Genomic DNA, 13,773 nt, shown 5'->3' on the forward strand with positions numbered 1-13,773 from the left:
TTGAGAAATGTGTTTCACAGATTACCATCTGCTACATCCCCATCAAACTCCACAATTACTCCCGTGTTGAGCTGAGCATAACTTCTGATCCATATCACGGCACCACTGTAAAGGAGGTCAAGCCTTGCATCCTCTCCCTTCCTCCTGCTTCTTCTTTAAATTGACTCAAACCAAGTTCATGGACATGCTATCATAAGGAACTTAACATATTTTACAATAGCCTCATCGATAGCTAATCTGCAACATGAGTGGTGGCATTTCAGGCTAAGGAGTTAATTTCACAGAGTGCTCTTTATTACAAAAACATGTTTTTAAAAGTACTGTCGTTTTCCATGAATATGGAAAAATGCATGCTTGCCTGAAAATGCAAACTGAAAATATGAAAGTGTCAAAACATTTAAACAGTCAATAAAGTTTTACTTTGAGTAAAACAAATTAGAAATGATTATTTCTTCATAACTTTATTAAACATCTCTACTGATATGTACAATACATCTATAGAAATTCTTCTAATATTTCAATATTTCAACAAGTTCTCAATAATTGTACCCAGAAATATCAATTTACTCACTACATGTGATAAACATTTAAGAGAAAATATATTTTAAGAAAGATCACCATATACCAAAACCATCACGGACCATCACAGATTTATAAACATTCTTAGATATTTCCTAAATATCCACTGACTCTTTACATAGGAAAAACAGTATTTTAATTATTTAGCTGTAATACCAAAGAGCACTTAAAAGTATTAGTTAAATTACACCCACACAATACAAAATATATCAACATTTAACAATCCAGTTTTATTTTGAAGAGAGGTTTCATATATTTTACATATGAACAGGTCTTAAAAATGGGACCTAATAGAATGGAACATAAAAAAAAAAAAACTAACGTTCAGAACAAACCCTAAAACTGAGGCATACAGTTATTAATGTCAACGGTGTAAACCCACTGAAGATAGAATGAGTACAGTGTTGAGTTCTGTGACAAATATTACTGTACTATCATGTAATTAAAATGCTTTTACATACAGTCAGTATGTGAACATTCAGAGACATTGTTCCCTTTGATGTCTAATGAATATGTTCCTGCTTCAACTAATCATGGTGTTGAAGCCTACATACACTTCATGCCTACAGGCCTTGGAGACAGACAATCAGGCATGAGTGGTGCCGTTGCTCTCCAGCGTGGGGGCGGATTCCAACTGACGGGCTGGCGGTATGCCCACTGGGGCGCGGAACATGCGCCCAGAGATTCGAGTGCGGGGCGGGGAGGGGGTGGAGGACTTGCTCGGCACCTTGTTGTTGTGATGCGAAGGAGGGGAGCTGACAGGGGTGCGGGGGTATATGCGAGAAGAGCGGGCAGGAGGGTCAGGGGAGCGTGAGGAGGGGGGCAGGGAGCTGCTGTAGCTGGGAGGGCTGTTTGGTGGTTCAGAGTGGGTGCTCAGGCTTATGTTGCCAAGTGAGTCACGGTCGCCCTGAGGAGAATCCTATAACAAGGTAAACCAAGTCAATACTCTCATGTACTCGCACACACCCAGACAAACACACACACACTCTATACCAATACACTAGGCTGTTCTGGGCTAACACAAGGAGCCGGTATTTTAGGACCTTGGCAAGTCAACCTTGGCAACATGTAACATTAGTATTGGAAAGCTCACCTTGAACTCCCTCTAAAAAAGCAATGTCTGGCATATTTTGTACCCTACAAAACATACTTCCATCAGCATCAAAACAGGCTCACCTGACAGCAGAATATGTCCCTGGTATCTACCAAGTCGACAAGGCGGTCATGTACAAGACCTTATATTAATTGCAACCATTTAGAATATGGTTGTCCACACTCACACGCACTCACCTCTCAACAGGTCCAAAACTAGACCTGAGGTGTTAATTAAAAAAAAGTTAACCAATTCTAATTCTTCAAAAATATGGCAACCTTACTTCTACATTTTGTACCCATTTCAAGACCCTATTGGTGTCAAAAGTGGAATAGAATTATTTAGAGGTGTTCCTGCCAGGGTCTGAGACTCATTTTGGTTCACAATCTGAGAGGAATTTTTGTGCATTGCTTTACCTTTTGCTCGAGGACATTGATATTAATTATATCAATTATACACACACGCACACACATGCAAACATATACCCTCTGGCATTTGTATTGATTATTAGATTCAAATGTATTCAAACAAGCTTATATTTAGAGAGGTACCTCTTTGAGGATGTAGAGTGCCACTGGATTCTTGCATTCATGTTCAGTCATCATTTTTGATGCATCAACTACAGGATGAAAAAAACTCAGTATGGATATATTTGATACATAAAATGTATTCATTATTATGAATAAAACAGAACATTACATGTTATTCTTTGTTTCCTTACCTGCATGATATATTGGGGAATAATCAGGCTGGTCTATTAAATGCCTTGGCAGCCCTGCTAAACCTCTGGGTTTCATTTGACGTTTTTGACGTTCTCTGCAAAAATGTACCATATAGGTGAGATTTAAGTGTGTGTGTGTTGTTCATGTCAAATTTAGCAGCTTGTCATAAAACACACTTAATTTTACTATCAAAAATAGTCAATGTTATTTTTATTAAAAATCACATAATTATTATTAAACTGCTATTTTGCATTAATATATCGAAAAATCTGTATACATCTGCCATTGTACATATTGGATCATGAATTAGCAGAGAAGCATCTACACACATCAGAGGGAGATAAACGTCAGTAGTCCAAAAAAGGCTTTGGTTCTTACTTCTTGGACGGCCCCCAGCAGGCACACACCGTAACCAAGGTGATGAGTAGGAAAATACCCCCAGTGGATAAAATGATGTAGAGGGAACTCCTCCCTGTAGGAGGGTCAGGAGGGTAGGAGGGTCATAGGCTGTATCCCAGACGGCACCCATATCCCCACTCTTGGAATGGGTTGCCAGGTGGGACACAAACACAAAGGAAAACAAACGGCACAGTACATCCAAGCAGAATTACAGTATGTACTTAATTCCCCATCCTCCTACGCACACACTCATTTGTCAGTGAACTAGTCACATAGTTAATGTATTGTCAGTGATTAACGTCCCTCCCACTCTTTGTCTTACCACTAACAATTTTTATTTTTGATTGAGGAATTTGCTAATGTTTTATAGAAAACATTAGCTACTGCTTGCATTATTTCCCAGGCTTGAACCAGTGACAAGATGGCCTACAGTATACAGTAGGGGGAATGCACACTGAGCATTATGAAAAGTAGAAGTGGGAGTGTGATATTGTGACTATTCAGTCAATAACATCAATTCAATTGATGTCAATATAATTTGATATCGATTTGACTGAGGCATGTTGTCATATATATATATATATATATATATATATATATATATATATATATATATATATATATATATATACGTATTCTACACACTTTATACACTCCATTGAAAATTCATAAATGCACCACCATGCTGCTACTGCAAATGATGGTTAACCACTGGAACCAAACTGCTATTTACTTCAATCAAACTAAAAATGTTGTTAAAACTTGAGATACAGTGCCTTGCGAAAGTATTCGGCCCCCTTGAACTTTTCGACCTTTTGCCACATTTCAGGCCTCAAACATAAAGATATAAAACTGTAATTTTTTGTGAAGAATCAACAACAAGTGGGACACAATTATGAAGTGGAAGAAATTCATTGGATAATTCAAACCTTTTTAACAAATATAAAACTGAAAAATTGGGCGTGCAAAATTTTTCAGCCCCTTTACTTTCAGTGCAGCAAACTCTCTCCAGAAGTTCAGTGAGGATCTCTGAATGATCCAATGTTGACCTAAATGACTAATGATGATAAATAGAATCCACCTGTGTGTAATCAAGTCTCCATATAAATGCACCTGCTCTGTGATAGTCTCAGAGGTCCGTTTAAAGCGCAGAGAGCATCATGAAAAACAGGGAACACACCAGGCAGATCCGAGATACTGTTGTCGAGAAGTTTAAAGCCGGATTTGGATACAAAAAAGATTTCCCAAGCCTTAAACATCCCAAGGAGCACTGTGCAAGCAATAATATTGAAATGGAAGGAGTATCAGACCACTGCAAATCTATGAAGACCCGGCCGTCCCTCTAAACTTTCAGCTCATACAAGGAGAAGACTGATCAGAGATGCAGCCAAGAGGCCCATGATCACTCTGGATGAACTGCAGAGATCTAGAGCTGAGGTGGGAGACTCTGTCCATAGGACAACAATCAGTCGTATACTGCACAAATCTGGCCTTTATAGAGTGGCAAGAAGAAAGCCATTTCTTAAAGATATCCATAAAAAGTGTCGTTTAAAGTTTGCCACAAGCCACCTGGGAGACACACCAAACATGTGGAAGAAGGTGCTCTGGTCAGATGAAACCAAAATCGAACTTTTTGGCAACAATGCAAAACGTTATGTTTGGCATAAAAGCAACACAGATTATCACCCTGAACACACCATCCCCACTGTCAAACATGGTGGTGGCAGCATCATGGTTTGGGCCTGCTTTTCTTCAGCAGGGACAGGGAAGATGGTTAAAATTGATGGGAAGATGGATGGAGCCAAATACAGGACCATTCTGGAAGAAAACCTGATGGAGTCTGCAAAAGACCTGAGACTGGGACGGAGATTTGTCTTCCAACAAGACAATGATCCAAAACATAAAGAAAAATCTACAATGGAATGGTTCACAAATAAACATATCCAGGTGTTAGAATGGCCAAGTCAAAGTCCAGACCTGCATCCAAACCTGCGACAATCTGTGGAAAGAACTGAAAACTGCTGTTCACAAAAGCTCTCCATTCAACCTCACTGAGCTCGAGCTGTTTTGCAAGGAGGAATGGGCAAAGATTTAAATCTCTCGATGTGCAAAACTGATTATTAACTTAAGGGGGCTGAATAATTTTGCATGCCCAATTTTTCAGTTTTTTATTTGTTAAAAAGGTTTGAAATATCCAATAAATTTCATTCCACTTCATGACTGTGTCCCACTTGTTGTTGATTCTTCACAAAAAATGTGTTAGCTGGCAATGTTTTCATCTAGCCAGCTAGCACATTGTAACTTCTGTGGACTAATGCATTTGTTTGTATAATAACACAAACAAATGCTACAAAATAAATATTCTGCCTGTTTCTAGTAGCTTTTTGTGTTTAGCCTGGGTGTCTATATAAATGTTTTTTTACTGATGTAAAAATGGCTTCATGAAATTAATATGATTGACCAACTGTGCCACATACTTCCCATTATGTGTGGCTATAGCTAAGTTTATGATTCTGCCTACTTTGTCTGGTTTGACAAACATGCTTCATCTAAACTGTCTAAGCCAACATTTTGCTAAAGTAAACTAGCTTTGTTATCTCTATTCTCAGTACACTAGTACTGAAGGGTTAGTGGGGAATTTGTTATGAATATCTAGTTACAGTTTGAGTGAAGCTGTACAGCTATTTTGTTTACTCCAGCCACTGTTTGCTTATTTCTGAACAGTTGGAGAGTAATTGTGGAGGGTTTGACAACAAAAAAGAAAGAAGACATTGATTTAAAATTGGATAAAAGGTATATCAACGTAACAAATGTAATGTATATCATTATGCACTTCATATTATTGCCAATTCCTATTGAAAACCATTCAAATTGATTTAGTGAATACTTACAGCACTAAACTTGCCTATAACATGGATTGGAATACCCAAGAGTGTTTAAGTATTTAGCAGCCCCATCCCTTAATTTAATACCAAAGCAACTGGTGGGCCTCCCATTGAACTGAAAACCAAATTATAGATTGTGGCTTTAAAATGCCACTGATTCAAACTTATAGCGCCACTGTAGTAGCCTACTGTAGACAGTGAGTTTGATAGGCAGGCTCTTCATGCTGCCAATAGGGTTCTCCACCGCGCAGCTGTAGATGTCGTCATCCACCATCAGCACCCGCACGATGGTCAAGAGCTTCTGGTCAGGTGACAGCTGCAGACGCGTGTCATTGGTCAGCGGTTTCCCACCTTTCTGCCAGCTATACTTGGCATTGGTTCCATTCTCATGGGAGCAGTTCAGGGTGAAGTGATCACTGAGCTCCAGTACTGAGGAGGCCTCCATGTGAATGTAAGGCTTGGATATAGGTTCTATGGAGAAAAAGAACAACATTTAACATCTCCAAAAGACCTAAAAAAATGGATAGAATCTCATGATACATTTTTAAACAGACATGCTTATCGCAAACAACTTCCAGGAGCAAACAGGTTAAATTGTTTGCTCAAGGACACAACAACATACACTGCTTATAAAAATTAAGGGAACACATAATCATCACAGTATAAAACCAAGTCAATTAACCTTCAGGGATATCAATCTGTCCATTTCGGATGTATAAGCGATTGTGAATCAATGCCCCCTGTTGTGGTGCAAATGAAAGTGACAACAGGTGCACAGTGGAGGCAACAGCAAGACAACCCTCCAAAGGGAATGGTTTTGCAGGTGGTGGCCACAAACACAGACTCCTTATCCTTCCTCACTGATTCTTCTCAAGTTTAGCATTTTGCTAGTGTCTTTTTCACTACTGGTAGCATAAGGGTACCTGCAGCCCATTCAGGTAGCACAGGTAGTCCAGCTCCTCCAGAATGGCACATCCATATGTGCTGTTCCAAGAAGGTTCGCTGTGTCTTCCAGTACAGTGTCAAGAGCATGGAGGAGATACCAGGAGACGGCCGTTACACAAGGGGAGCTGGACAGGGCCATAGAAGGGCATCAAAGCAGCAGCACCGGTTTCTGCTCCTTTGTGCGAGGAACAGGAGCACCTCTAGAGCCCAACAAAATTATCTCCAGCGGGCTACTGGTGTGCATGTTTCTGACAAAACTGTCAGAAACAGAATCCATGTGGTTGGCATGAGGGCTCAACATCCTCTTGTGGGACCTGTGCTCACAGCCCAGCACCATTCATTTGCCAGAAAACACCAGAATTGGTATGTCTGCCATTGGCGTCCCATTCTCTTCACAGATGAGAGCAGGTTTACACTGAGCACATATGACAGACATGAAAGAGTCTGGAGATGGTATGCTGCCTGCAACATCATCCAGCATGACAGGTTTGGCAGTGGGTCAGTGATGGTCGGGGGAGGCATATCCTTGGAGGGTTGCACAGACCTCCACGTCCTAGGCAATGGTACCCTGACTGCTGTTATGTACCGGGATGAAATCCTCAGACCCAACACTTTGGTTTCATTACAGATATTCACAGTAGTCCTCACATCCAATAGTATTGCATCACTGGAATATAAAGACCACCTGCCCACTCTGGTTACGGTAGTCTGTAGACAGCTATTCAAGACTGGTACCAAGATGGTAAGCAATGAGTATAGTTTAAAGTTTAAATCCACTGATTTTGGGCAAACTGATCCAGTATAGAGATCTGTCATAATGAGATTGCAGGGCATTTCTTGTGTGAAACATTGAGACTGGCATGTGAGCCTTTAAGAGCTGCACTTCTCTTATGCAAATCATAGAGTAACCCTGGTTATTCATTAAGAAAATAAAAGATTTACCCAATTCCCTGTGCTCGGCACAGCATTTAGGAGATTCATTGTCAATAAGGCCCTGATTAATATTCAGGTGGTTACATCAAGCTGCTTCATACTACATATTCAGCCAACTGGCTCCTGCCATATTGTTGGTTCTAGCTTAGAAAAGCTTACTTGTTGCACTGTACATCACCTACCATCCACAGTTAGTTCGATACTCCCCTCTCCGGTGAACGTGTCATCTGTGATAGAGATCTCCACTTCATAGGTGCCCTCATCAGACAGCTTCAGATTGTGGAGTAGAAGGGTACCGTTCTCAAACACCAAGATGCGGTCCCGGTACTCAGGCCTCAGGTTTCCAATAATCTCTGTGCCGATGGACTGGACCACTGTGACAGGCTTGTCTTCCCTCTTCAGCTGCCACTTGATGACGGGTGCGTCGGGACTGGAGCTGCTGTAGCGGACAGAAAGGAGCGCCTCCCCACCCAATGTGCCCCGGATCAGGGAGCCAGGGCTGGTGATGTTGACCCCCTGGATACTTCCTGTACACAAAGAAGAACAATTCACTTTCTTCCAGCTAGGATATTTTTTTACCACTCTTCCTGTGCTCTCGATATGTGTTCATGGCCAATGGTACTAAATTTCAGTGAACAGTTTCTCTTTACATGTTACATTATCTAGCTAGCCAGGTAACATGGCTAAATGTTGTTTTCTATACAAAATATGTTGTCTCAATAATTTAAAATGGCCCGACCTTTTCAGACATAATTGTAACCGGAACTGGTATCCATCACAATGCAACCAGAACTGTTAATCAGATCTTATGCAGCTTATCTTGCCTATAGTCTGGGTGCTGCCTAGTTTGGCCAAAAACCTATATGGTATATGGATAATTAATAAAAATAAATATAAAGTAAAAATAAAATAAAAGCATTGTGTTATTTTTGAAATGCCTGCGAATCCCAGGTGGATTCCTTGATTTTGGCAGAATTTGTTCTGTTTTGGTCAGGAGCTGCATTACAGTGACATTAATTGCATTGGCAGTGAGTTTAGGTGGATGTCTGGCTGATCAGATGTAATAAATACTTCAACGCCATTTCCACAAATGTTGTATAAAATGGAAATAAAAACAGAATGCAAAGATGTGCATATCATTTAAACCCTATATTAAATAGAAAAAGATACAAAGACAACATGTCAAATGTTGAAACGGAAACATTTTGTTTTTGGAAAAAAATACATGCCCAGTTTAAATTTGATGCCAGCAAAACATTCAAAACAAACAGGGACAAGGGCGACAAAAGACTGGAAATGTTGTGTGATACTGGAGAAGTTTTGTTGTACAAAAAAAGAACCTGGTGGAACATCTCACAACTAATTTGGTTAATTCGTAACAGGTCAGCAAATATGATTGGGTATAACATTCCAGAGAGGATGAGTCTTTCAGAAGTAAAGATGGTAAAGTCACTCTGTGAGACTGGCAAATAGTGCCACAATTTAAGAATAACGTTTCTCAACAAAAATTTGCTTAGAGTTTGGGGATCTCATCATCTATGGTACATAATATAATATTATATATATAAAAGATTCAGAGGATCTGGAGAAATTTCTGTATGCAAGGAACAAGGCTGAAAACCAATATTGGATCTTTGGGCCCTCCGGCAGCACTGCAATAAAAACAGACAAGATTCTGTTTTGGAAATAACTGCATGGGCTCAGGAACACTTCTGAAAACCAGTTTGTCACTGTATCCACAAATGCAAGTTAAAACCTTACCATGCTAGACAATGCCAAACCACATTCTGCACGTATTACAACAGCATGGCCCCATAGTAAAAGAGTCCAGGTGCAAAACTGGCCTGCCTGTGGTCCAGACCTGTCACCCACTGAAAACATTAGGCACATTATGAAATGAAAAATACAACAAAGGAGACCCTGAAACTATATCAAGCAAGAATGGGAAAACATTTCACTTTCAAAACTACAGCAATTGGTCTCCTCAGTTCCCAAACGTTTACAGAGCATTGTTAAAAGAAGAGGTGATGCAACACAGTAGTAAACATGCCTCTGTCACAACTTTTTAAAAGTCAAAAGGGGTTATATTTTTCCAAAAATAATAACATTTCTTTGGTTCAACATTTGATATGTTGTCTTTGTACTATTGTCAATTATATATGGGGATTAAATGATTTGCACATCATTGCATTCTGTTTTTATTTGCATTTTACGCCGCATGCCAAAATTTTTGGAAACAGGGTTGTAGTTGAAGTGTATTACGCACTCTGATATTAATCTGGCATTACGCTCTGAACTCTTTCTAATACATGCCATATTGAGTTTATGACCATTCCATGCATAATGCCAGTGCTGGAGACCCAAAAGCCCAGTTCTGGACCATCCTTAGGACCATTAGGTCCATTGCCTAACACAGGTTGAAATAAAATCTATAACAATAAATCTGTAAATCATTTCCAGATTCTGTTGAGCAGGTCTTAATCTGATGTGGTATGTGCACCAATGATCCATATTCATGAAGTTTGCTAACCAATGCAGCAACAACAGCGTAACATTTATTTCATTAAGCTAGCTACTATTGCTAAATTAGTAGCTGTGAAAAGCTGACATTGTTATGAGTTTTTACAAAGCTATCCACCTACAGCCTGTTATTTATTGTTATGGGCAGGGAATGCTGTCCTAATTCAAAGGGGAAGCAATTTCCACCATTTAGGGTGGAAGGGCAGAGAATAGTTTTTACTGGGCTGACTGGGAACTGACCTTCCACAGGGTTCGGACAGCTAAAAGTTTAAACTGTAACATTGTTAGCCACTGTTAACATAATGTAAACCTTCATAGCTAGTTAGCTACGGTAAGACAGTATTATGAATATACTGCATTATATTATTGTCATTGAGCTGTGTCAGTGCATGGAGAATTAGCTAATGGTGCCTCATAGCTTAGTAATTCTAGCTAGCTAGCTACTCACTAATATTAGTTGGCTATCTAATGAGTGTATTCCAGTGATTTAGATATGTGCAGGAATTACAGAATTTGTTGTTGAGTTTGAACATAAGCACCTATCTATGACGACATGAGGAACATGAATTAAACAGCATTTCATACAATTAACCTTTAAAGTTATGTTACAGCCTTGTTGGTTCAACCATCAAGGAACCAAAACAACCCAATTTGATGCGCATTATCTCAGTAAAATTTTGTGATTGGTCCAACCAAAGGGGGTGCTACGTGTCAGGATCTTTAAGTAACAGGCGATAAAAATGAAGTGTGTGAAAAGGCATTCTCAGACATACATTAATGCTTATATTAACAGAGTCAGAACTTTATTGAAATAATCTTTAGGTTGGTTGCCAATAACACATTTGTTGCCGAAATGCCTTTCAGATACCTTTCATGACAACAAAGAGTCTGTGTTTTAAGGTTAGTATGAAAGGGGTAATATTAAAGTCTTAGTATTACTTTGGCCTGAATGCTTACAACCTCTTCCAATCCAATTACCTTATTGAAGGTTAGTATGTCTGACTATATATTAAAACCTGTGTGATGCAGGCATTAACAGTTTATTGTCCGGGCCTGGTGGTCGCTACAAAGCATATCTCCAATAGTCAAAATTATTGACAGATATTGATGGAATTTTTACAGTTCATTGAGCAGAGGTTTTCTCTCTAAGGGAAAAAGCCTAATATGTGATCAGAGTGGGCTGGTAAATCAGAGTGGCTGTTGTTGTGGGCGGTAGGCTGCTGCTGACTTGACTCTGGACCCCCCCCCCCCACCACAATTCAGGCGGAGCGCACTGGAGCAAGCCTGTGTGGCAGCACTACATTGCCGTGGTAACGGCTTGCAAGTCTTCAGAGAAGGCTGGGATGAGTTGACAAAAGGGAGGATTGTTTGAACCAATTTCCTTCCTGGCAGCTCATGAAAAGAGCTCTCAGTGCAACACAAGCTCCCGATTGGTTGAGCCCAGGCACAGAGGGCCCCAGTGATTCTGCTGATGACAACACAACAGCAATGACATGACATAACCGCACCTCTCAAAGTACGAAGAATGTCTGTCAGACGTATGTTTCTATGTTTGAATATGCACACTTCAGTGGTACAGTGCATTTAATTAAAATTGTATATTTATAAGGCATATACTAATGTATGTTTCTATGTCGCACCTGAATATCCTGAGCTCAAGTTCTTAGCCAACCTTGTACCAACCAGCATCTGCCCTCCAAACCACAAACCCTTCTGCCTGAGCCATTTTCACAGAAAAGTTTGGCTCCATGGCATAATTTTACAAAACGGTACTTTAGCGAAACTGCTGAACTTATTGGACAACATCTCTGAGAAGTGTATTTCTAACATGGGCGTTGCACTGATATGAACCGAACATTGTTGGTTGTTGAGAACAAACTCTTCAGTTTAATAATGGAACAAAGATTTCCAAAACCCAGACTAAACAGTCAAGGACAAAGATATTGATCAATAGAGAATGTCCATTGCAAGTATATTACTCATTCTTGGGGCCATTGAGACTGTTTTTTGACAAATAATATACATTTTTAAATCCATAGATTATGCATAGTATTACTCAGTTGGTAATGCACTGTGCTTGTAATGCCAGGGTTCTGGGTATAATTCCCACAGGAGGCCAATACAAAAATGTAAGTACTTTCTGGATAAGAAGAGTGTCTCCTAAATTACTTAAAAGTAAATGTTGTCCAAACTTATTTACTTTTATGTAGCTATTACTATGATAATTATCACTTGTTAATTTAATGATTAGAAGTGTAATTACAGTACACTTGGTTTAGGATTAGTAATTAGTAATTAGGTATGACATTGCACACATGTCAGTTGGAAATATTTAAATATGCACATATATATATATATATATATATATATATATATATATAATTTCTTAGACAATATGAGATGGAAATATGTTTTTCCAAGCAAAAGTTATTTAGTAGGACATGCCCCAACCTATCAGCCAAACATGTCTGTCAGTCAGAGATTATGCAATTAACAACATACACCTGTCTACTAAACTCCTAATACCTTTTGCTACCTTGTCTTGTCTTGCAAGGGAACCATGCATTCTCCTTTAAGTCAGCACAAATGTGGGTCCCCCCAAAACAAGAAAGTTCAACTTACCTGACTGGGATGAAACAAGGATATACCCGAACAGCAAAAGTTGAGGAGTGGTTATTGCTTTTGAGAGAGCGTTCCTCTCTGCCTTCATCTTGGGTTTAACACGCCGTTTCTCTCCCAGACAATTAGCATGATTCGTCCACTCTGGTCACGTCCCTGACTGAGCGCCCAGCCATTCCTCCAAGGCCAGGCTCCACCAGGGCTGGGTGCATTGCACAACAAAGCAGGCAGGACAGAGGGATGTGTGTTTGTGTGAGTCCTTGGGTGTGTGTAGTTGGAATATGCTGACAGTCTGCAATTTATCCAGATAGTTATTCAAATCCAAAGTTCCAAAAATATATTTCACCTTTTGTATAAAATATTTAAACAAACTAATAAAATTCTTATTTAAACCTCAATTTGTAATAAAGGTATTCCGAATAAAGGAAACAAAAACATATACACTCACCTAAAGGATTATTAGGAAGACCATACTAATACTGTGTTTGACCCCCTTTCGCCTTCAGAACTGCCTTAATTCTACGTGGCATTGATTCAACAAGGTGCTGAAAGCATTCTTTAGAAATGTTGGCCCATATTAATAGGATAGCATCTTGCAGTTGATGGAGATTAGTGGGATGCACATCGAGGGCACGAAGCTCCCGTTCCACCACATCCCAAAGATGCTCTATTGGGTTGAGATCTGGTGACTGTGGGGGCCATTTCAGTACAGTGAACTCATTGTCATGTGCAAGAAACTAATTTGAAATGATTCAAGCTTTGTGACATGGTGCATTATCCTGCTGGAAGTAGCCCTCAGAGGATGGGTACATGGTGGTCATAAAGGGATGGACATGGTCAGAAACAATGCTCAGGCAGGCCGTGGCATTTAAACGATGCCCAATTGGCACTAAGGGGCCTAAAGTGTGCCAAGAAAACATCCCCCACACCATTACACCACCACCAGCAGCCTGCACAGTGGTAACAAGGCATGATGGATCCATGTTCTCATTCTGTTTATGCCAAATTCTGACTCTACCATCTGAATGTCTCAACAGAAATCGAGACTCATCAGACCAGGCAACATTCTTCCAGTCTT

General features: G+C 39.8%; 1 protein-coding gene across 1 annotated transcript; it reads right to left on the reverse strand.

Moving 5' to 3' along the window:
- Positions 1-445: 445 nt before the first annotated feature.
- Positions 446-12,920, reverse strand: LOC105010748 (hepatocyte cell adhesion molecule). Its single transcript, XM_029120728.2, has 7 exons — positions 12,699-12,920; positions 7,739-8,083; positions 5,868-6,149; positions 2,773-2,866; positions 2,394-2,488; positions 2,224-2,291; positions 446-1,498 (listed from the first exon to the last, which is right to left on the reverse strand). Exons 1-7 carry the CDS (start codon positions 12,784-12,786, stop codon positions 1,166-1,168), a joined length of 1,305 nt encoding a protein of 434 aa, XP_028976561.1. The 5' UTR covers positions 12,787-12,920; the 3' UTR covers positions 446-1,165.
- Positions 12,921-13,773: the final 853 nt, after the last annotated feature.

The sequence above is a fragment of the Esox lucius genome, chromosome 7, assembly GCF_011004845.1.
Source record: "Esox lucius isolate fEsoLuc1 chromosome 7, fEsoLuc1.pri, whole genome shotgun sequence".
In the NCBI taxonomy this organism is placed as follows: domain Eukaryota; kingdom Metazoa; phylum Chordata; class Actinopteri; order Esociformes; family Esocidae; genus Esox; species Esox lucius.

Bases quoted from the DNA above. Each gene is read 5' to 3' on its own strand.
- LOC105010748 (XM_029120728.2), bottom strand. From the start codon at position 12,786: ATGAAGGCAGAGAGGAACGCTCTCTCAAAAGCAATAACCACTCCTCAA. The intron at 2,867-5,867 runs GTAGGCTACTAC...ACCCTCCTACAG, and splicing joins TATCAAACTCACTGTCTACA to GGAGGAGTTCCCTCTACATC. The intron at 1,499-2,223 runs GTACCTCTCTAA...ACCTTGTTATAG, and splicing joins CACTCTACATCCTCAAAGAG to GATTCTCCTCAGGGCGACCG.